This window comes from Chinchilla lanigera, unplaced genomic scaffold (assembly GCF_000276665.1).
Source record: "Chinchilla lanigera isolate Chin_1 unplaced genomic scaffold, ChiLan1.0 scaffold00025, whole genome shotgun sequence".
Lineage (NCBI taxonomy): Eukaryota > Metazoa > Chordata > Mammalia > Rodentia > Chinchillidae > Chinchilla > Chinchilla lanigera.
The window spans coordinates 19,348,346-19,373,712 of NW_004955426.1; the positions used below are offsets into that span (position 1 = coordinate 19,348,346).

At 38.2% G+C, this 25,367-nt stretch overlaps 1 protein-coding gene across 1 annotated transcript in view; it reads right to left on the reverse strand.

Moving 5' to 3' along the window:
- The window catches only part of Adamts12 (ADAM metallopeptidase with thrombospondin type 1 motif, 12), a 325,593-nt gene that overhangs the window by 202,058 nt on the left and 98,168 nt on the right, over positions 1 to 25,367 (reverse strand). Inside the window, exon 3 of the mRNA XM_005386164.2 lies at positions 1,414 to 1,564. Coding sequence (XP_005386221.1) covers positions 1,414 to 1,564 — 151 coding nt within the window. The remainder of the gene's footprint in view (positions 1 to 1,413; positions 1,565 to 25,367) is intronic.

Sequence of the window (25,367 nt, forward strand, 5' to 3'; positions counted from 1 at the left end):
CAATGCTAGCAACTCTCTCTGCTATACTGGCAGCCTAGACCTAGGTTCAATCTAAGACATATCAAATCGTGCACACACAACATGTTCTCCATCACTAAAAATGTAACAAGAATTGAGTAACTGCCTAGGAGATTCAATCAACGACAAGCAGAGAGTCTTAAAGATTTACACAGAGATCAGTTATCTGGATTGGTGTCTTCAGCAATCCAATCAGCCAGATGATTTGTCTCTTCTTTCAACTCTTGTTAGAAAATTTAGACAGTAAATTATTTCGTTTAGGACCGAGTTACAGTTGCTCACTAAAGGTAAAGAATTGAAGCAGCTGTCTGAGCTTGTGCACAGGAAACTCAGACTGAAGCTTTCTTATTGCTAATGTACGCGGCTAAGATTGTAGAAGAAACTCCTAGGAAAGCTGCCATCAAGCAGAGACTGCGTGAAGTCTGGGGAGCAGTTCATTATTCATTGTCCTTCTATTCTATTTGCAAAGCTCCACTTCTGAGTCTTTCCAGCACTTCTCAGGACCTACCTGCCCTAACCCCACCACCATCTGCCTGTTTTCCCTTTGAGTCCATGTTCCAAAGCCTTAAGATACCAAGTGATGTTATTTATTTCTTTTGCTAGCTAATTCTGGTATTCTTTTTCTGAAGAGAGAAAATGTATTTTATTTAAGGGAATGTCTCAGTTTTCATAGGTTTCTTATTCATAGTTTACCATTTCCCAGACATTAAAGAGAATCTGGAGCACCACGAAGTAACCTGAATGAATTTATCTGTGAAAACTACTGTAACTATTTCAGACAAGGGAGAGTAGGGCCCCTCAGGCCACGGCCAAGGCTTGAGGGCAGTGAACACAGTTCATTGAACAGAACACCAGCCACACAACGCAGCGTGGTGAAAACTAGTGTGGCTGAATTCATCTTCTGATCACATGTTGATGTGTTTCTCAGTTTATCTTCACCTGTCACTATCAGTATCATCAAACATTTATTATGCCTGCCTTCCCTGTACATACGTGACATGGTCTCTGGTAATATTCCACAATAGGTGGAATACTGCTAATAATACTGCTAATATATTATGCTTATAATACTGCTAATATTGAAAATATGTCTTATTCAAACTATTTTCCATGAGTATAGTCCGAAAAATTGTATTTTTTAAAACCAATGTACTGTTAGGATTATCATCTCAGTGTCCCCATCTAAAGCAAAAGGATGTAGGAGAGGATTTGTTCCCCTCCTCTTTAAGAATACAAAGAAATTTAAGCATTGAAAAGTGAAACAATTTATACAAGGCTCATTCTTTCCAGCAACAGAACACAGTTGAGATTACAGACTTGAATAAGAAGAGGACATGTTTTAATAAAACAATCAAGAGAGGGAACTCCACTTGTAAGATCTGTAAGTCACAATACCCTTCAGTCCGCAGGTTGGATCCTTGGTCTCTGCAACTCTCTGCTTCTGGGTCTTGTAAACGATGTGTGGGTGGTATCCTCCCGTGGCGAGTGGATGCTTTTTAACAGGCTCAATGAAAAAGTCTCCATGTGGTAGATGGAAAAATCCACTCTGTAAATATATTCAAGAAGGTTTATTTGAATAAATTCTAAATAAAAGATGTTAGGAAAGTAAAATATGTGGATCTTGATAATCTCCGCTAGTCCTAAAACCAGTGCTTTAAGAGTCTGTCATCTCTACTCAGAGAAAACATACACAAATAATTTGATGAAATGTTTTGATAATCATGATTTTTAAATATTTGGATCCCTTTGAGGTTTTAATGAAAAAAGTACACATGTACACATGGATCCAAATTGTAGCATGTAATTTTTCAGGTTCATGAATCCTCCTTAACCTCCTTGTTGTATATCTATGGCTCTCAGATTAAAAATCAGAGCCTCCACTTGCTCAGTTGTGGAGGTGATATCTAGGCCCACACTCCATTAATAACTCTTAGAACATTTTTATACGTGGGCAACCCTGCCTCACATTTACCCTTTACCCGATTGCTTGACTGAAAGCATGTAATGCTATCCTTTACTCAGGAAAACAAAAAAACACGTAATGTTAAATGTGATCTCAGACTGTTTCAGGGGTTTACAGCGGGAAGCCCTCTGTCAATCTCCATTTCATAGATCTGGGAATCAGTGGTATGCCAGAGAATGCTGGTCAGTGCATAGCTCAAGCCTAGAAGTGTACAACTCTCCTGTCTCTCTTTTTTTTTTTTTTCTTTTTTTGGTTTTTCTCAGGTACCGGGAACCAAACTCACGACCTTGCGCTTGCCAGGCAGGCGCTTTTGCCGCTGAGCTAAATCCCCAGCCCCAACTCTCCTGTCTCTTAAAGGAAATTTCTTAGAGCCCATTAAAAGTGCTTAGAAAAGTCCTCTACCAACTACCTCTTAAGAGGGACGTTGCCACAGGACTATAATTCCATGTCTCTGGAACACAGGACTCACTCTAGGTGACCTCCTTGGGGTGTTACACTGAAGCAATCAGAAGCTCAGACTATGGAATGAAACTAGGCTCAAATTAAACCGGCTCCCTCACTTTATGACTCCATGAACTTGAATAAATGACTTGCTCGATTTCAGGTCTTTCAACTGAAAAATGGGAATAATTGAAGGTTTCTGTGAAGAGTAAATGAGTTAATTATGTAACACTCTTAGCAAAGGGCCTAGATCATAGTTTTACCTATCATCCAAACCCCTGAGTATGTCATTTCATGTATTAGGGTCTTTTTACTCAAGATAGCAGTGCAGTGAATGTTGACTTTGCAGAAATAAACTTGGAAACAGTGGAGACTTTAAGGAAACTAAAAAAGCCACTTAAGTTCAAGCCTCCTCTCCACTCCTTAGTGAGCCAGGACTGCTCAGCTCTGCAGGTGAACCCGAAAACTACCTGAGCAGTCCCCACAGACAGGAGGCAAGAGGGGAGTCCTCAAGCAGGAGGCCCCTCTTATTGCACAGCCCTTGCCTTGGATGCCTTTCCAAAATGTTCACCTCCGTGTAGCCAGTACTATAGCTGGACATTCACTTAAATCTCACAGTTTCCCTCTTATTTTGATTATTGACTTCAAACACCTTTAATATCAGAGACAATGGAAAGAGAAAGCACTTTATTGAGAATCACAAGAACAACTGTGTAACCTTGAAGGGGTTACAGAAACTTCATGAGCTACAGAGTTCTCATTTACAAATAGGCTGGTAGAATGAAATAAGGTGAGGTTTGAGCACATGCCATGTTTTACAAATACACAGGGCATACTTTAACAACTCCAATAGTTGTGCATCTAACTTTAAATTTGTTTGTATGTTGATATTTCTTAGGAGACATGACAGTTTCTTTTCATTGTCTTTCTCTGAGGAGAACCTCTGAGACAGGAAGAATTATCAAGGCCTAGAGACTGATATCTAATAATTGCAGTATAGCAGCCAAAAGCAGACTTCACGCAGTGCTGAAATTTGGTTCCATCTCTGCTCTGAATCAGAGGCTGAGCACAAGGAGAATGTGGGCCTGTCACTAATGAGGCTCATTTTTTCCATGGAAACAAATCAGAAATCCAGGATTCCTTAGAAACAGCTGGGCCTGGGCCCTTTGTGCACTATTAACCCAATACTGATGTCCTTAAGAAAACAAAGCACCAACAGGAAGGATTTATTGAGACCTTCAGAATCAAGTTTTGGAGCCAAGTGCTGCAAAACAAACAAGTGGAACTCCACTGGAGAACATGGGAGTTATTTGATGGACCACATGAATTACAGAGCCTGAAAGCCAAATCTTTTCCTAAAAGATTTCCATCCATTTGTACTCCTCCACACTGTAAACCTTGCCAGGGGAACATGGGAACCATCTCTTCAGCCTCAGAATTTCTCAGAAGCTGGGTAGGCAAGCTGAGGATTTGCCAGTAGAAGGGGAACAGGAAGGCACACACACACACACACACACACACACACACACACACACACACAGAGGTGGGGCTGCTGACCTGGGGATCCTGAGTGTGTCATGGACAAGGGAAAGGGTGGAAGAGTGAATGAAAAGACATCTCTGGTTGTGGGGAGTGTGGGGTGGGAGATTTCTGAACTAAGCTCTGCACCGCCTCTCTTTTCCAAAACAAAAACACAGTTTTGTGCATCTGGTCTTATGCTTTGAGTCTGCATGTTCCCCCCAAAGCCTCCTGCAGTCATACAGCATTTTTAGGAGGCAGCTGAATCTACAGTGTGTGACTGATTTGTGATACAATGCTGAAATTAAGAGTGTGTGATTGCTGGATCAATCCACTGATTGTATTGTCACCACCCTAATCCTAGCAGACAATACACTATAAGGGACAGAAAGAGGTTTGCTTGTCTTTCCTTCTCTTGATTGCTTGCTTTTGCTGTCTTCTACCACCACGAAAGGTTGCCTTCTGCCATGTGCCACCCTTGGAGCCAGCCAGCTGTGCACTGAAACCTCTACAAACTGTGAGCTAAATAAATCTTTCCTCCCTTAACTTTGGGTGTCCTTGTCTCAACAATGAGAAAAGTAACTAGGACATCTGGTATCCAGGAAGCCCATTTATTGAGGTCTCCTCAGGTATAAGGAATCAAGTTACAGTAGAAGGGATCACATATAGTTTGCTTTTTTGCTAGCTTCACAATGCTTGATACAACTTGCCTCACAAAATCATCTTTTTCTGTCACCAGATCTGGCTTGAATCAAAAAAAAATCCCTCTCTATCCCAGTCTTCCCTACAGCCTACTCACTTCTCTTTTCTTCTTTACTTTTAGCTGAGAGTGGAAATGGGATTGAGGAAAACGTCAATTCACTGAGGGCTTATCCTCTTTATTGAAAAGAGCCTTGGTAGAATGCGCTAGAGCTCAATGTCTCAGTTACCTTTCTCCTTGCTGGGACAAAATATCCAACACCCACAAGTTAAGGGAGGAAATGTTTATTTATCTCACTGTTTGTAGAGGTTTCAGTCCATTGTTAGCTGGCTCCAAGGCAGGGTAACATGGCAGACAGGCACTGCAGAGGAGAAACAGTTCATGGTGTGTCAGGCAGAAGGTAACGAAGGAGCAAGCAGCAGCAAGCCTGCCTTCTTTGTGTTCCTTTGTATTCCAATCAGGACACAGGCCTGCTGACTGGTGGCACTCACAACCAAGGTGAAGCTTCCATTATCCACACCTTTAATCTCAGTATCACACCCTTCATCCACAGTCACACACCCTAATCAAGTCACCTTCAAAACTTCCCCACCTATGACTGCATGAGGCTTTGGGGGGACATCTACATATAAGTTATAACATGCAAATAGAACAAATTCTCCCTTTTATCTCTTCTGTCATCTACTCTTTCTCCTTCCAGTATCCACTGGTCTCAGCTCTGCTAACTCCTTTTTGAAAACAAACTCATATATTTGTTTTAAACAAGTTATAAATCTGAATGCTTCCCAAGGCTCTCCTCTAAGAAATTATTTTAAAGAAACTTTATTTTGTAATTATACACATGCAGAGATGTACAAAACTTGACTGTAAATATTCATAACTCTTTCATGAAGGGAACATTCAAAAGGAGAAGGCAAACATTACCAGCAGCCAAGAGATCCTCTATTCCCCTCCCAATCAGTAACCTTCCCCTGAGTTCCAACACAAATAAATTAGTCTTAGGCCTATACTTATTCTTTACATGATGCATTATTTGACACAAAAGGGGGGTCTCTTAGTTCAAGTGTGGAGGACTGGCTAATGGAAAAAGATTTTATTAAGATAAAAGGATTTCCCAAGTCTTATTAAATTGGACTCATCAAATTGCCTCAGTCAGAAAATGGCAAGCTCAGGTGATGGGGATGAGACAAAGGGTCCAGGTGCTTTGGTTTGAACCTACTGACGCTGAATCTCTCTTTCTGAAGAGGGACAATCACAGACTCCTTAAGGTAGTCTCAAAGTGAGACTAATTTCCCACAATCTTTCCTTCCTCCCCTCAGCTTGCTTAAAAGTATCTTAATGAATGCAACATTACCCTTCAGATAGCAACAACACCCTGAGGTCCAGGGGGAATCTGTCTTTTCCAACATACAATGAAGTGGTGAATAGGATGTTTTAGAGTCACAGAGCCTAGAAACCTTGAAGAGTCTCCCAACCCATGCTGTTATGCCTTCAAGAGTACCACAGTAAAACCTAGCAGCCTGACAGGTAAGTATCAATGATGTTGTAAAAGGCATTTAAATGGCACCTCCTGCAGTTGTACAGTGGAAAAGCACTGCCAAAACATCACTCTGCCCTAGAAACAAATTTCTTTTATTTGAAAACCTCAGAAGTTACCAAATGAACTTTTTATTCTCATAGTGATGGAGACAATAAGATCAACATATTCTGAAAGGAAGGGAAGAAAAAATGGTTTGGGATAAAAATAAATGTACCCAAGATACCCAATTATAGTATATAAAGCACTGAAAAAGCTACTTCCTCCTATCACACAGATAGGAAAGAGAATAAATGAGCGCCCCCTCCCTCCAAGTCACCCTCTGGAGTATCAGTGTGCGTTGGTATATGACTAACTTGTGCTAAGACCTCTGAGAAGAATATTGATCCCTAGCTTCAAAGTTCAAAACCCAGCTAGGAAGACAAGCCTGGTGTTCTTTAAACAGAAGGAGAAGGGGTAGCAAGCCCTATTATATCTATGTTGAAAAGGGTTTGATGCTGTCTAAGTCCCAGAGACCAGCCCAGAGCCCCTGCAGGCAATGGACCCAGAGTATGGACCCGGAGTCCAGTGTCACAGAGCAGACCTCCACTACACACAGCACCCACGGCAGTGGCACTCCTGTTGATGCTGTGGATTATGGTGCTGGGTTTCCATACAGAAGCCAGGGAAAATGGTTGCTGTGAGAGACCAAAAAAAGACTGAGTTTCTATTGTCTGCAAAACACTTGGCTCAGTCCCAAAGCCGTTAGAGTGATGATTCATTTTCTTGATTGTTTGCCAGATACAAGCAAATTTTTCCAATTTAGTGGGTATACAGGACCACAAGTCAGTAAGAAAACAAGGAAGTCAAGTGATGATAGAAGGCTTGTAATAAGGAGAAGTATGGATGTCATCCATGGGAGGACTCCCCAGTATAGTAATGCAATGGCAAGCAGAAACACCAAAATGACACCTAGGATTTGGAGGCAGATTTATTTACATTGATAGGCACTGATTGGGATCATTCCCAATATCTCAGGCCCTGACCTCTGGTGATCCAGGGCTGATATTGGATAAGCAAGCAAGAAGTACAGAGGCAGACTGACTTGTCAACTGGGCATTGGTTTAGACAATGTGCATCATGGTGACCAGCTATGTAGTGACCAGCCCTTTCTAAGAGATAGAAGCAACCTGAACTGGAACAGGAGCTATTACCTGGGCAACTAACAAACTAAAGTATACTGGCTGGGTGGTGTATTATCTGTTACACTAATCCTCTGCCATAATGCCAAAGAGCACCCCCACTGGCCTCCATGGAGACAAAGAGGACAGTGAGTGGTAAGATCACTGATTCCTGAAGATACTGCCCTTGAGTCTTGACAACCTTAGAGACTCACGTAATTTGCAGAGATATGGGCTCAAGTCAGAAAGGCATTTTCCAGTGCCTCTATCTGACAGTTGTCACCTGCCAGGCAAGTGTCAAGAAATACTGAAGACCTGGTCCTTCTGTCCCAAACTAGTGTTGATAGAAATCACTCTAATGAGGATGTTCTCTATCTGCAAGAGATGTGGCTAATTCAATAGAAGAACAGATCTTTAAATATCTGCTTAACTTTAGTATCTTACACTTAAACAGTCATGATAGTTAGTGGTTACCATATTGGACTGCTTATTTCTAAAAACTGGACAGCTAGGTATAGGCATGCTAATTGCCCAGTGAAGAATGTGGTACTCAGACGCAAATCTGAGCACTTGCCTTTTAAGACAAGAATGAACTTCAAAAATCATGACTTTTTCTTTTACTCTAATAAATTTGTTTTCATGAACAAGAAAACCAGGAGCCAGATTTGGAACATCAATGCACTTCTCGCAGACTTCAGAGAATTGAAAGAAGATATTAAAAATTCAACATATGCCAAATTAAAATAAATCAGTGGGAATAAATTTACACAAAGGCTGTGTAAGGGGTCTGCCATGTCTCTGAAGCTAGATTAAAGGGGCGTAGAAGTCCCAGCAGGAACCTGGACTTGGGGTTGTGATCACAAAGATCTGGAAGCTGGGCTCCACTTCTAAAGGGTGCTGTCCCCTCAGAACCCTAGAAAACCAACCTGTATATCTCACACCTCTGGATGTTCTTCAGAAGAGCCTAACATAACCCTAATATATGGAGGAGGACCACACTGAACTCACTGGCTGGAGGAGTCTTATTGAGTTCAGAGTTTAAGCAGTTAAAAAAAAATTCAAAGAAAAATGGATAAAATAGGTCCCCAAAAAGGCATAAGGTTAAAAAGTTATGAAAAGATTTAGCAGATACAGCATGAGTTGCGTGATCTTGGTCAAATTACTTAACATATAGTCCCTAGCTTTCTCATCTGTAAAATGGGCCCAAATCTATGTTGACCTGCATGATTGTAACTCTCAGAGATATTGCATGTAAAATGCTTCACAGACGCTATGACATATAATAGGCATTCAGTAAATGCTCAGTCACTCATTTGATTGTAGCATCACCCACAATTAGTGAGTGGTGCTTATAAACAAGTACTCTGGAGTCAACTGCTCAGCTTGTTTTAGTTGCAAGTAATTCAACTTTTCTGGGTCTCAGTTCTCTCATTGGTTAAACATAAGTGGTGACAGTAACTTATTAGTAAACTTACTAAAAGTTTTCATGTGGATTAACTATTTGGACAAGTGTCAGCATATAAAAAGTGCCTAATAACTATTAGCTATTAGCTGTTGTAATAATTGAAGGGCCACACCTCCAGGTGTCTGGGGAAGAAGTTGATTGCCTCTGTGAAAATTTAGAGGTATATTTTTAAGTTACTACCTGCCACACTGATAAAAGTTGTTCATTACTGCAACAGGCAGAGAAGTGCTACCCCAAGGCTAGATGGAAAGGATGCCATGGGTGGCAGTGGTGATAATGAGTGGCCTTTTGTCTGGAAGGTGGAGCCTACACTCTGACATCTCGTCTCTCAGCATAATGAATGAAGCATTGCTCCTTCAGCAGAAGTAGGAAAGGAAGTTGATAGCAGGCAGGCAGGGAAGGGAGCTGTTCTTAGAGCTAGAATGCAAAGTCGGCAGATACCACACCAAACAATGGAGAATCAGAGAAGACTGGGAATAACTGAGAGAAGACAAAATTAATAGATGCCTTTTTTCCTTTTTATACTCTTAGAGGTGGAAGCCAGAGCCAAAACTTCTAATCAAACCTCTACCATCACATAAATAATTTCTCAGCTTGAAAGACTGGTTTTTAGGACACTTCTCAGAAAGAATCAAGCACAATTCTAACACTTGGATTTCTTTAAATGAATGTTTAAAGCTGAAATCTGCAGTTGATTTAATTTGCAAGTATCTAGGTCAATCATTGATGCTAAGTCCTGACCTTGTTTTCCTTCTAGAAGCAGAATCTGTAGTAGATTTTGTTTCCCTAGAGAGGAAAAAGCCAAACTTTGCAAAAGACCTGTGTTCAACACTCAGTTTTGCCACTAACAAGCAATGTATCTTTGCACAAGCAATTTGGACTCTCTGGGCCTCAGTTTCCTCATCTGTAAAATGGAGATAACAATTAACTTTTAGCTGAGGAGTTATATTAAAAACTGAATGAGGTAACATACAAAAGTGACTCCAAACACTGCTTGGCCCTCCATAAATGTTTCTTGATGAATTTTTTCACACTGATGCCATCTTAACTATGACTAAATCAGTTACTTCCTGTGGTGGATTGACAACTGGTGGTCAACTTGTAACACCCACCTGAACTGAGTCAGTGTGGTGCTGGGTGTGGAGGACCCACCTAAGGACTGTTGCCAGCAGCATAAGAGGCAGAACTGGAGAAGAAGAAGAGGGCCTATTGGGAGCTGGTAGAAGCTGCTGTGAGCCTGTTGGAAGTTGTTGAGAAGCTGTAGGGAGATGCTGATTTTCCTGGAGGAGTTTGTCATGCTGGCTTTCCTGATGAACTTAGCTGTTATCATTGGAGGAGGAGCTCAGAACCTCATTACCACTGAGAATGGCTACAGTTCATCTGGGGGGAACTCACTTTGAGCACTGCTTCCTTGCTCCAGTTGGGAAGATGGTGCACTGCTCAGTCTCCTGGAGAAGCTTGTCACATTGGCTTTTCCTCAACATTAGAGGAACTCTGGACCTCACTATTGCTAAGGATGGCTGTGGTATTTTTGGAGGGAGCTCTGGTTCATACTTTGAGAGTCTCTTCCTGGCTGTAGTTCAGATCCTTCAGTCTGCTAGCACACATGTTTAATCCTGTGGGCACAGACTTTCCAGCTTCCACCACTGAATTTTGGGCCTTCTCAGTGCAGATCTGTGAAACAGGCCTGCACGAGATGTTGTCATGAGCTCTTGGCTTCCATTTGGACTTGTGGGAGCCATTGTTATAAGCTGTAGGTCTTCAGCTGGAATAATGCAAGACATTATTATGGGATCCAGGCCCTCAGCTGGATTCTTTGTTCTTTGGTGTGTGGACACATTTCCTGCACTCTTTTTTTGTATATGATTCTTTGGGTGACTATTATAAATAATCTTATAAAATATGTGTCCTGTATTATATTGTTCCCCTTGCAAAATCTCAAACTGCAACACTTCCTAATCTTGAAATGTGGTTAACACAATTATTTATTAAAATACTCAGCTTTTGGTTCTAAACAAAGTCTTTGGCTCAATAAGAACTGAGATGTGGTTTCTGAATTATCTTATTTCTCACTTGATAGTATATATTTAGACCTGAGTAGATAAATTGTATTATAATTCTCAAAAGGTATGTCCAAAAATTCACTATTGTTCTCTCAGAAGAAAGGGTAAGTCATGAATACAAGGACAGTAAACTTCAGGCAACTAAACTTCATTCTATTTTTTATTTTTATTTTTGAGACAGGGTCTCAATATGTAGTTTAGGCTGGCTTTGAACTCACTGTGTAGCTCAAGCTGACCTTGAGCTCCTGGCGATCCCCCTGCCTCAGTCTCCCTAAGATTACAGATGTGCAACACCACACCCACCAAGCCTGGTTTTCAGAAATTAAAAATATAACCACTAAAGGCAATGAGGAAGCAGGTGATTCAGTAGTCCAAGAATTTTCCAATTTTAGTGCATAAAAGAATAACAGAGAGAGCTTATTAAAAATGCACAAGCTCAAGAGCTTCGCCCAAAGACTCAGTAATTTCGTTATGTCCTAGAATAGGCAACTACCAAGCACATTGGGGTTCCTGATACAGATAATTCCTGTATAACACTTTTAGTAACACTGTGCTTTTCCATCATGTGGTTTTGGTTTTCTCTACATATGTCCAAACTGGAATAGCACTAAGGGTCTGGAGAATAGATTCTATCCAAAGAAGTTTCAACATGATAATTGTTTAGAATATTTCTCTGAATTTGGAGTTCACAAAGAATATTTCTAGAATCTTGGGTAATGCACATCAAGCCAATGAAAAGTTTCTTCCTAATAAAGTGAAAAACCATTACAATAATTAGATAAACTAGCTGAGCAAATGTTTCAAATTTTAAATGTGAAATTCTTTTATTTCAAAAAGAAAACAGTCTGGAAGAAGCTAACTACACATGAATGCTGAATAACCCTACAGAACCTATTCTCAAAAATTAGAACAGTGATTTTCATGACACCTCAGACTGTATTCCTACATAGACAACAAAATCAAGAAGCATCAACTAAAGGGCACTGTAGCAACCAAAAGGTTCAGCAGAACTTCTCTTGAACTCTGTCCTTAGGGATAGTGTGGGAGCATCATAGATGACACGATCTTAGAAAATAGTCTTTCTAGTCCTGAGCAAAAAGAGGGATATCAGAATCATTTCTGATTGCACCCTTTTCAGCTATCTATTGAAAGAGCTTTCCACTTCTCCGAATTTCTGCTTTTGCTTTTTAAAAAATCACTCAGAGTAGCAATCCATGTACCCATGTCTGTCATATTTCACCAGAAAATGAGGCATCCAACAAAAAAGGAACAGAAAAACATGTTATTAGGGGGAACAATGGGAGGGAGCTGGCTTCCAGAAGTGAAACCACTTCCCCATGGGGAGCAGAAAGCCCTTATCATGGATTTAGCCAAATGACACAGCTCTGTTTCTCATGATCCCCTAGCAGGTCATCATTTTCATCATCCTCTGCTGTGAGGACACTTGACCTTGGCCTTTTTCCCTCCCTGATGGGCAAGGATCCCTGCTGGGGAATTGCTCCCACCCTGGAGGAAGAGCACAGCAGCCATTCAAAGCTGTGTAGCAGTCACCAAGGTGATTCTCTTGCTCGCTGCAGAGGTCTGAGATGCAGTATTGCAAGATACTGAACAATGACTGAAGCAAAGAAGAACATCATCTCTGAAGGTTTAGTGAAGAAGGTAGACTCGCCATGAAGGGTTTCATACCATGCTGACTTCATGAAAGAAATTATTGATCTAAGAAGGAGTAATCACTTTCTTTTCCAGGGCTTAATAAAAGGATTTTTTTCTCCATTGTATGACATGGCATACAGGAAATGAGCTTCAGAATTGGGAAAAATATATAGCAACAACACAGAAGATGGAAGGTTTCTGAGTTCCCAGAAGTTCCCAGAATGTTCCTTAAACATTCCATGTTCAAAATTTTTCCATGTCCCCAGGCCATCTTATTTAGCTATTTATTATTTGTTTGTTTCTTTATTGCTTTCTAATCTAGAATCTAAGTTTAACATATCCTTTTGCATTTATATAATAAATTATTGTAAAAATTAATTTCATATGTGCTTTTTATGGTTTGAATCTAAAATAGCCACCAAAAGTTTCAGAGATAGGGCTTTGGAAGGTGATTGGATCATGGAATGCCACACTCATCAGTGAATTAACCCACTGATGAGTTGATAGCTGAATGAACTATTATGAGGAGGGGCCCTTTTAGAGGAAGTGGGTCACTGGGTATGTGAGCTAGAAGTATTTACTCTTGTTCCTAGCTCCTCCCTTCTCTTCTCTCTTTGGGTCTTCCTCCCCACCTCGTCCTTCCTGGCTGCCATAAGTTAAACAGCTTTCTTCCACAAGGCTCTTCCACCCTGCCATTTCTGCCCTAGAGTTGGATAACCATGGACTAACCCCTCTGAAGGTATGAGTTTTTAAATCATGTGTGGCAGATATTTTGTCCCAGTGATAGCAAAGTTGACTACTATATACTTCAAGCATATGGCTTAAAGCCTGATATCATAAAAAGCCAGTTATGAGAAAATAATCATTTGTTCTACCTCTCATAGTACAGAGAGGTTATGACTTTTGACTGCTTTACCCTATTCTTTTGGAAGTTATCTCTACTTTTCTAAATAACATGCTGCCATTTCTTCATCAATTTTAGACACTATCTGAAGTGTTATGCTCATTGTTATTGACAAGGATTTAGCTCCCTTCCACAAACACTCTATTATTTCTTTAGTCACACCAATATAAAAGACTGAATTTAGATCATTCAAACAATAAAATGCAGGAACAGCATTCCGTGGGTACATACTGATACATTTTATTGGTCAGTGTCCATTCTAATCGGTTGATCTTTATGGTATACAGGCTTTCTTTTTTATATATTTTTCTTAGAATTTCCACTTTTCTTTTCTCACTATATTGTCATCCTTGTTATTATAATCTGTTCTCTTTAAATCTCCGACACATCAGATAGCGTGCTGTGGGAGTCCTTCTGTTTTCTGAAGAGATTCTCTGGAGCTCTACATTCCCTTCTTTTAGGCTAGACTAGCAGCTCAAAACCAGCATCTTATGATCAGCCAGATACTTCTGATGATTTCTCTAGATTAGATCAATTAATTTCTGGCTTTCAAATCTTTCTGTTTCTTTGTCCAGCATCTAACATTAAAATTAAAAAGTCTGTTATTTTTCTGACTTAGTTGTTTTTAAGTAATCTCATCCAGATTTCAAAAGAAGGTCTGCAAGGTCAGGCAAGGAGCCTTCAGAGACGAGTGCAAGACGCTGATGGAATGAAGCCAAAGGTGTAGTGGAGGCCCCAGGAAGTTGTAGATGCCAGGAACGTAGAATGTCTGCTGTGGGAAGCTTCAGTTCATGAATGGAGTCAGCCAAGAAAGGGGTCATATGGGGTGCAGCTGTCAAGGTCATAAGGGTGGGGTTATTCAAGCTCCTTGGAATTCATATCTTACTGTATCATGTGTACCTGGATGCCAGATGTGAAACTACAGGATTTAATATATGCCCTGCTAGGTTTTGGTCTTCTTTGGTCAGATTCTTTTCTATTCCACCCTATAAGAACTGGAATGTTTTTCCTATATCATTGTACCTTAGGATTATGTAACTGGTTTTTGTTTTTACAGAGTTTACAGGTGAGATTCTGCCTGGAGTCTCAGAAGCTGCTTAGATTTTTGACTTTTGAAAAATGCTGGAACTGTTGAGACTTTAGGGAAGGGATTATTGCATTTCTAGTTGTATACAAGATAGCTATATTATGACAAGTGGAATTATGACCTTCATATTGTCTTAATTTGGACATAAAGTATGGTTAAGGAGATGTGTTTGGGTGTATGGTTGATGAAGGATGGATTGTGAACATTAATTCTAATACATAAGCTTCACTGGATTAAGAAATGCCTAGCACATTAGTAAAGTATGCGTCTATGTGGGTCTGTCAGCATCAAGCAGGTGTGATCTTGGGTACTATCTATAAGGTCCCTACATGGTTCCCCTCTCAAACTCTTCCCTTGCTCTGCTTCCTGGTCACAATTAACCAAGCAGGTTTGCTCTATTGTACCCATCCACCATGATTTCCCTGCCTCAGAGTCAGCTATGGATTGAAATAATGAGCAAGTTAAACCTCTCACTTAAGTTGTGGATGTTGAGTGTTCTATCCCAGCAACAAGAAAGTTGACCAATATAGCTTCCAATGTTTCTGTTAGTTACTTTTAAAATTTCATCAGGCTTTTTTCACCCAGTGAGTGCTTCCTTGGTCTCTAATTTTTCCTTTCCAAAGTATTTTATTGTTTTATGGATACAACATATTTAAAATATTTTGAGGACATGAATTCAAAGTTTTGATGTTTTCTTGTTTGCTTGCTACATTTCTTTTTGCTTCCTGCTTATCTGACTTTTCCAGATATTTTTTCCTCTTTATTTACCTTCTTCTTTTTCATGTTGGAAGTTTTTCTGCATTGACCTAACATCTTTGTTTATCCATCCATAGTTATGAGAGGTACTGAGAAGCTAGTTAAGTGCTTTGTGCATATATGCGAGGCTTGTGACTGTTCATATAGAGATGCAGTAGCTATCTCATCATTATGGTTGAAGGATTTTCCAAATGCCAGAATATGAAATTCTTTTTTGCTTGGGCCATTTAATCCAGGCAGAGAAGAAGCCTGTATTCTACTGCTTAGGGTATAAACACTTGACTATATAATTCTGCCTGAAGTGGGAAAGGAGACAGGAACTCTGTCATCCCCTCCATCTTTCTATCCTCCATGGAATCCATCATATCCAGCATCTGTAAGTCCCAAGCGTGCTAGAGTTCCTGGGTCAAATAAACTTTCTCCTTGTCTCTTCCCTGCCTGTGTACATATGTGAGCCGTGATTCATTTAACCATGAAGCACTGGTTATTATTTGTCCTACTTTCCACCCTCTAGAATTATATCAACAGCTCATCCTATGATGATTCCTTTCCCATCTTTGTTATTGTCAGGAAGAAGAGAACACATATTCCATTTGTCCATTTTGAAAACTTTATGATGTCTTCAAGGGCATCAGAAATAGAAATAATTGGATTAATTAGATACACTTTTAATCAATTGAAGGACCATCGTTAAACTTTCTCACCATCATCAATAAGATTATAATATTAAATGCTTTTTACACTTAGAAACTTAATTCAACTTCTGTTTTAATTCACCATTCAAAAATGCTTGTACTCTATAATTCACAAAAGAGAACTAATGACACGTATTGAAAACCTCTAACAGAAATACACTAAGACAACTTACTAGACTTGTCAAAATCTAAACAGCACTAATATTTCATTCAGTTCTGGAAAGGAGAAAGTGAGTTCCACGGAACTTTCAGAAGTACCCTGAATACTGGCTAAGTTCTTTCCAATGAACTTAAATTTGATGAAGTCTAGGTCCTTGGAGATGAGTTGATTTGAGACACATGACAACTTGTTTGACACAGAAATCATGACCTTCTCAAATTACTAAGGAATAGTATTGTTAAGTAGAGCACAAAGGTATAACAAAAAGTTTCTGACAACAGTAGTAACATTAAGATAATGGCTGTCTCTCATATCTGTTCTAAAATCCCCAGATTTGGTAAGCTTCATGTATGTTTCTCTTCTAAACCAAAAAAAAAAATTTATTTTTAAAATATTTGGTAGAGGTTAACTCTACGTGACACATTTAATTTTATAAAATTAAAATACAAACATCTTCTGTATAGAATTCCAAATAATTTATATGAATACTCTTCCCTCCAGGAGATAGAATTTAACTACCTATCCACTACACCTTCCTTTAGTGCAGGCAGTTTCAAAAACTTGGTTCTATAGAGTATTGAGAGGCAAAAAAAGAAAAGTATCTTTACAATGAGAAAATACGGCAGATATGACCAGAATCAGGTGATCACAGTTAACATTATTGATAGGTCATGTCAACAGTCAGTGCCTTGGATGTCCTGGAATGAAAATGGCATTGTGCCTCTGTTGTACGCCTCTCCAAAGCAAATATCCTGTATCTAGTCATGTAAAGATATTACACAATTCAAATTTAGGGATATTCTACAAAATCCCTGATCAGTACTCCTCAAATTCCCAATGAAATAAGGAAAGTCTGGAAAATTATAATAACCCAAAAAAGACTAAGGAGATATGATGACAAAATGTTGTATATTTGAAGTAGAATTTGTTCATTTGTAAAATTAGCATTAAATTTGATGGAAAGTTGACCCTGGTCAAAATAGGGAATAAAAATTTTAAATTATTTCACAATAGAACCATGTAATTACTCTGTAAATGTGGCAATGCCATAATATCATGATAAGACATTCTGGCAAAAGAAAGACTATGCCTGCCTTTGGGGATAATACACACTGAGAGCCTCAGGAATGCATACTATTGATCCCTGAACTCCACTTATAAATGATTTTCCTCATTCAAAACAAGGGAAACAGTTTGGGCTCAAAGATGTTCATCACTGCAGTGTTTATAATGATAAGTAATAAGAAATGACTGAAGTGACCAACAAAAGTGGATAAGGAAAAAAACTGCATAACACATATAATAAGATGTTATGCAGCAAACATAAATTGTCTTAGGTTTTTAATAACATGGAAAAAATGTTCACTGTATGATATTAACTGAAAGAATACATAATTACACTCTTAAAATGATTCTATTTTCTTGAAACATATAGAAAATATATAGGCTATACAGAATCATATATACTTATGCATATATAGAAATGTTAATATAGTCATTCCTGAATGGTTAGATAGTTATTTTCTCTTTTGCACTTTTGTTAAAAGCTCTAAATTTACCACATTGGATATATATTTCTTTTATAATAAAAATTAAGTCCTTTTCAAAAATTTGCTATTATTTTTTATGATTACATAATGAGTAATCTTTATTTTTCACCTTGTTCCCTTCTGTACTTTTCCTATCTCTACATTATTATGTGTTATTACATAATAATGTATTCAGATAGACTACTAAAAAGTTTTATTGTATTTCCAGAAAGTAGTGGTTTGAATGATAACATTTGTTTTAGTCTCAGAATTTAAGTATGTTGAGTAATATACACATTTTGGACATTTTAAAAATACCTGTTTATTTAGAAATCATAATTTTTAATAGAAGAGCTTTAAAAATACAATCTGTACCTAACATCCTGCCATGACTTTGTCCAATTACATTGACAATTACATTGTCAACCTGCAGTTCCCAGAGGAAGCAGCTGACAGCAAAGCAGAGGAGGGGAGTAGGTGTTAGATAATATGAGGAACAGTCACTGAAAAACCAGAGAACGGAAACGGCTATAAGGAGAAGAAGTGAGAAAGGTAAAAGGAAAGGTGGAAGAGATTTTTGATCAGTAGATAAACCAACAAAAATAGATTAACCATCTATCTTGTCATACATTTTTATAGTTGTAACATAATGCCCTGGGAGGTAGCATTCACACCTTTACCAGTTGATAAACAAGAGCATACAAGACCACTGGAAGCAAGGAGAGAGTAAGGCGGTTTTCATAATGTTAATGTGGATTGTGCAGAATCTCCACACTGCTTTCCACAGTGGCTGCAGCAGTCTACACTCCCACCAGCAATGGAGAAAGGTTCTTTTTTCCCCACAGCCCTGCCAGAATCTGTTACTGGTTAATTTCTTGATGATAGTCATACTTTCTGGAGTGAGGTGGAATTTCACTGCTGTTTTAATTTGCATCTCTCAAATGATCAGTGGCAATGAAAATTTTTTTATATATTTGTTTGCTATTGGTACTTCTTCTGAGAATTGTCTGTTCATTTCAGATGCCCATTATTGGATTGGGTCTTTAAATGTGGGGAGATCTGATTTATTTTAATTCTTTATATGTTCTAGGTATTCATCATTTGTTTGGAGAACAACTGGCTAAGAGTTTTTTCCACTCTGTGGGTTGTCTTTTCACTCTGTTGGTGATTTATTTTGCTGTGCAGAAGCTTTTCAATAAGATGAGATCTCAGTTGTTGATTCATTGTGTTATTTCCCATGCCATCAGGGTTTCCTTCATGAAGTCCTTGCCTGCACCTATATCTTCAAGAGTTCCACCTATACTATATTCCAGCGAGCTTAGTGTTTATATATTAATATTTAGACCTTTGATCCATATTGATTTTAGTTTGGTGCATGGTGCTAGACAAAGGTCTAGCTTTAGTCTTCAGCACATAGAAAGCCAGTTTTTCCAGCACCATTTATTAAAGAGGCTATCTTTCTTCCATTCAATGTGTTTGGGCCTTTTGTCAAAGATAAGGTGGCTGAGTGCTTGAAGTTGTTTCTGCATTTTCTAATCTGTTTCACTGACTCTCAGGTCTGGTTTTTTTTGCCAGTTCCATACTGTTTTTATCACAGTAGCTTCAGGGTATAGTTTCAAATCAGGGATTGTGATATTTCCTGCCTTGAATTTGTTACCTAGAATTGCCTTTGTTATTCTAGGTCTCTTCTGATTCCAAATGAATTTTAGGAATGTTTTCTTTACAAGATAAGCTACTGGTAATTTGATTGGGACTTGATAAAATCTGTATAACAATTTGGTGAGTAGGCCATTTTTACTCTTTTGTTCTTCCTGTCACAGAGCAAGGGATATCTTTCCATTTTCAGATATCCTCTTTGATCTCCTTTTTCAGAGTACTGTAGTTTTCAATGTAGAGATCTTTTACTTCCTTTGTTAGATTAATTCCTAAGTATTTCTTTCTTATTGATGCTATTATAAAAGGCATGGATTCCCTAATATCTCTCTTAGTGAGCTTATTATTTGCATATAGGAATGCTATTGATTTCTGCATGTTGACATTGTATCCAGCTAAAGACTGAATCTTGTTATTAAATGTAGAAGTCTTGGTGGAGTTTTTGAGTCTTCTGTGTAGAATATCATCCCATCTGCAAATAATGATAATTTTGAAAGCTAAGACTAGAGGCTTCATTTAACTCATCTTTTCCCCTTCTGGGTATCTTTCCAGAAGAATTAAAAACATCATACCACAGTGATATATGTGTACCCATGTTCATAGCAGCACAGTTTGTAATAGCTAAAATTTGGAAAGTATCAAATTGCCCATCAATTGAGGAGTGGATAAAGAAGATGTGGGGTTTTTTTACACAATGGAGTACTGCTTGGCCATAAAGAAGGATAAGCTGAGAAATTTTAGCTAAATGGATACACCTTGAGACCATATTCTTAAGTGAAATAAATTGGACACATATGTGTAAATATCATATTGTTTATCTTGTGTGAGGAACTGAAAGTGTAAATAAGAACCAAGTTATATAATAGGTATTTTGAAATAGGAAGAAATTGCTTAAAAGGAAAGGGGAATGGAGCAGGGAGGAAAGAAGAAGAAAGAAAAAGTGAGCAAAATGGATAAAATGGAAACAAAGCTTTGTAAATAAGGAAAGGAGGAGGGGTTGAGCGGAGGGGAGAAGAATAGGGAAAAGGAGGAACTAAGACAAACCCTGTATAGGTACAAGTTCCCTCTGACGAATGTGATCATTATGTATATGTAAATTGTACCAATAAACTTAATAGATTAAAAAATGCACTGTGCTGATTGTTAGCATTGCTCATGGCTCCCATTCCAGCTGCACTTCCTTTATTCAGTTTTTCATTTGTTTGCTTTATGACAAAAGAAGGAAACCAAACTAGATTTGAAAATAATTTTTGAGAAATATATCTCTAAAGCTAGAGGGGTGATTTTAGCACAATTGCTACCTACAGGGAAATAGGACCATTAAGTTTTTGGAGGCTTTCTGAATTATAAAAAAATCACTATCTCTAAACCCTTTCTGAAACACAAGGAAAGGAAAACACTTCACTATTTGATTGATGTCTGATTTGCCAAGATTTTAGTTTTCAACCATATTTTAGTAATACAGCAGAATTGTATTTTGTATGTTTTATAATTTTGGGTACTTGCAAATACAGTATGTAATTATTGAACAAAACATATTCATTTTCATTGTATAGGGCTTATACTTTAATTTTATTATTCCAAATTATTTAAAAGGTTTTTAATGCCTATGCCCTTTCTTTTATTGTATATTGTGGGCTTTAGCTATAATTTATTTGGTTCAAATGTTCCTTATGCAAAAATAAGATTATATTTATTGCTGTGTTCAGGAACACTTAATGCAAAGGTAAAAATCTCCACAAATTGTTGTACACTAGAATGCACATTGTTAAAAGGAGATAACATATGTATGATAGGAAGAATAACGCCCCCTTCCTCCAAAGATGTCCCTACTTACTTTTTTGTAAGTGAAGAGGTAGGCAGAATGGAAAGAAGTGGGGCTAGGGATTTAGCTCAGCGGCACAGAGCCTGCCTGGCAAGCGCAAGGTCATGAGTTTGATTCCCACTACCAGAGAAAAACAAAACAAAAAAAAAGAATGGAAAGAAGCAAATATTTGGCAGTCTGAGAAGGGGTCAGTTGCTGGTTTGAAAACAGGAGGAATGGGGCTGTGAGTCACAGATTATAAGTAAGCTATAGAAGCTAAGAGAAGACTGGGAAATGGACTGTCCCCCAAAAGCCTCCAGGAAAAAGACCTCCAGAAAGAACACTGATTTTTGACTCACTGAGACCCACCTCAGACAACTGAAATTGTACAATAATTTGTTTAAATAACATAGGTTATGATAAATTGTTAAAGCAGTAATAGAAACCTAATACAACATAATTGCATACATTAAGTGTAAAGGATGGAACAAACCTGAATTGAAATGTCAGCTGGTAATAAAATATTGTCTACACCTAGACAAATACTAGTATCCAGTCATGGTAAAAAGGGTTAACTTTGCCCCCTGGAAATTTTAGCATCTTGGTCAAGACTAAAATATTTGAAAGAACTTAAAAATGAAGGCATTGTACTCGTGCTAAGTCAGCTACAGAGTGATACTGTGAGTTCATATCATCCTCAAGAGTTTTGCCAACATCAGCACAATTACTATGCAGAAGAAAATGGCAAGTTTGTGAGAGTTTAAATACAGTTCTTTTTAGGTATAGCTATCCCTGAGAGATTTAATTGACTTGGATCATTTGGTGAAACATAAGGAATGGAAAAAATGGCCTAGAGGAAACCGGGTGAGCAAGAATAAATAGGAAATGCAGTCATATCCTGATGTGGACCCTCAACAAGTCACCAGATCCCTTAGGTCTCAAGTTTCACATCTGAGCAAAGCACATTACAACACCTGCCCTTTTTCCTTTCATGGATATAGTGAAAATTAATAAAACTCTATACACGAATCTACTAGTAATAGATACAATATGTACCTCTTTCTATAACTTTTAGCTTAATAGTCACAATAACTTATTTTGCTACAAATGACAGCTACACTCTACTCATAGTTTTCTTTCAAGTAATTTCATGCTTGGAGACGGTAGGTAGTTGCTTATTTCATAATGTGACAATCAATCTGATAACATCTCATCTATGGTCAGCATGAGCTCATGGCTTTAAATATGTCTTCATTCCACAGGTTCCAAAGAGACCTTCTCAGAACATTCTGTTTGACCTTGAGGGCATTAAAAAGGAAATGGCCTTATGTGCTAGGTCCTGGTTACATCCCATTTTGAACTGAGAAGAGGAAAGTTTGAAATCTGTGGGGAGCAAGAGATCCTATTTGGAACAACTTGCAACTTTTCTGGAGCCTACTGGGAAGCTGTGGGGACATACACAATCTTTTCTCATTATTCATTAATTTGTAACTTTCATGAGGAGTTCTTAACTGCCCATAATTCAGCTTCTCCCAAGGCAAACCGGGTACTCCAAATAAGTCCAAACCTCACCAGCTATATGCCTATAGCTTTTACTGGGGGTAGGTAAGGCAATATAAAGACATTTTAAAAATGTTTCTCAAAATGGTCTGAAATGTAACTTGAGAAAAATTTAGAGGTCTATGATGAGTCAGCTTTGCATTATACAAAGAAAAGATGATTGAAATTATGTTATTTTAACGTCCTTGCTCTCAGTAACTGCCTTCGTCTCCCACCACTGGGCATATGTTCACTTCTAATGTCACCTTCTATAAAGTCTTGCCCTGACCAAGCAACTAAAAATGTAAATAGCTTCCACTTGGGCACCCCCTGCCCTTTTTGCCAACTTTATTCCTTTGCAGAGCACTTATTACATTCTATGCATAGTATATATGTATCAATTTAATCTTGGCTAATGTCCCTCTCTGCACTACAACTTCAGATAAAAACTAGAGTTTTAAAAATTTTGCTCAGTGCTCTATGTACATTGCTTAGAATCCCGACCAATATGGTAGGGTCTCACCAAATACACATTCAGTTATGAAGTTGAATAAGTCATGCTTAAATCCCTAATTAGATCTTTATTCTTTTGAAAAATAACTGCATTGTTATAGTAGGCTTTTCAATGTGTGAAGAGTAAATCTGAGCCCTTGGCACCTCATGGAAGGTGTGCTCCCCAAGAAACTAATGGTCCTATTCTGGCTAGTGTTTTTCTTTATTAATTTCTTGGCTATTCAAAACGTTTAGAATCAGAGTTCTATATGTACGGAGCTTCCATTTTGTAGCATCAAAATAGTTCTGTGGGTGGACAGTGGTCACTGTCACACACAATGTGAATGTACATGTCATCACATATTTTATTGCAGTAATTAAAAACTGGAAAACAATAGTGACATTAAACAAATATTCATTGTCCACAGTGATAACACTATCTAGCAAAATTATGCCACATACTAGATAAATTTTAGTGTTACTTTCAGTATAAAAATCCTGTGACTTTTTACTTGCAAACTCTCAGAAATAAAAGGAATAAGGATAGAAAAGGAAGAAGTAAAACTATCACTATTTGCGGATGACATGATACTTTACATGGAAGACCCCAAAAACTCCACAAGAAGACTCCTTGAATTAATCAACAAATTCAGCAGTGTAGCTGGTTACAGAGTCAACACTCAAAAATTGATAGCATTCCTATACACAAAAAACAAACAGACTGAGAGAGAAATTAAGGAAACCATACCTTTCACAATAACAGCCAAGAAATTGAAATATTTAGGAATCAGTCTACCAAAAGATATAAAAGATCTATTCAATGAAAACTACATCACTCTGAAAAAAGAGATAGAAGAAGATTTCAGTAAATGGAAAAATATTCCTTGCTCATGGATAGGAAGAACCAACATTGTGAAAATGGCCATACTCCCAAAACTGCTGTACAGATTCAATGCAATTCCCATTCAACTACCATTAGCATACCTCACAGATCTCGAGAAAACATGCCTAAATTCATCTGGAACTAGAAGAGACCCAGAATAGCAAAAGCAATCCTGGGTAACAAGGATAAGTCAGGTGTAATCACAATCCCTGACCTGAAATTATACTACAAAGCTATGGTCATAAAATCAACTTGGTACTGGCTAAAAAACAGACCTGAGAATCAATGGAACAGACTGAAAGAAACAGCCACAACCAAAAACACACTTAGCCACCTAATCTTTGATAAAGGGTCCAATCAAACTCACTGGAAGAATGATAGCCTCTTTAATAAATGATGCTGGAAAAAGTGGCTTGTGACCTGCCAAAGACTGAAAATAGACCCAAGTCTATCACCAGGCACCAAAGTCAAGTCAAAATGGTTCATAGATCTCAATATTAAAACAGAAACACTAAATCTATTGGAAGAGAAAGTAGGTAAAAACCTTGAAGACATAGGGGTAGGCAGAGAGTTCATGAACAAAAACCAAACTGCACATGAAACACTTGAAAGAATCAACAATTGGGATCTCATCCTACTGAAAAGTTTCTGCACATCTAAAGAAATCACCAGCAGAGTAAAAATAAAATCCACAAACTTGGAAAATATTTTAGCTGGCTGTCCCTCAAACAAAGGGCTTCTAGCTAGAACATATAAAGAATTAAAAACTATCAGCCCCCCCCCCCAAATTCAAAGACCCAATCCAAAAATGGGCAACTGAGATGAATATACACTTCTCAAATAATGAAATACAAATGGTAAATAAATACATGAGAAAATGTTCAACATCATTAGTCATTTGAGAAATGCAAATTAAAACAACATTGAGATTCCACCTTACCCCGGTAAGAATGGCTAGCATTAAGAAATCAACCAATAACAAATGCTGATGAGGTTGTGGAGAAATAGGAACCCTTCTGCACTGCTGGCGGGAATGCAGACTGGTGAAACCACTGTGGAAATCAGTTTGGAGATTCCTCTGAAAACTAGGTCTAGAGGTCCCATTCAACCCAGCTATTCCCCTTCTGGGTATTTTCCCAGAAGATCTAAAAACATCATATCACAGTGATATATGTGTACCTATGTTCATAGCAGCACAATTTGTAATTGCTAAATTGTGAAAGCAACCCAAATGTCCATCCACAGAGGATTGGGTAAGAAAATTGTGGTACTTTTATATAATGGAATATTACACAGCTGTAAAGAAAGATAAACTCGAGGCCTTTATATTTAAATGGTCACAACTAG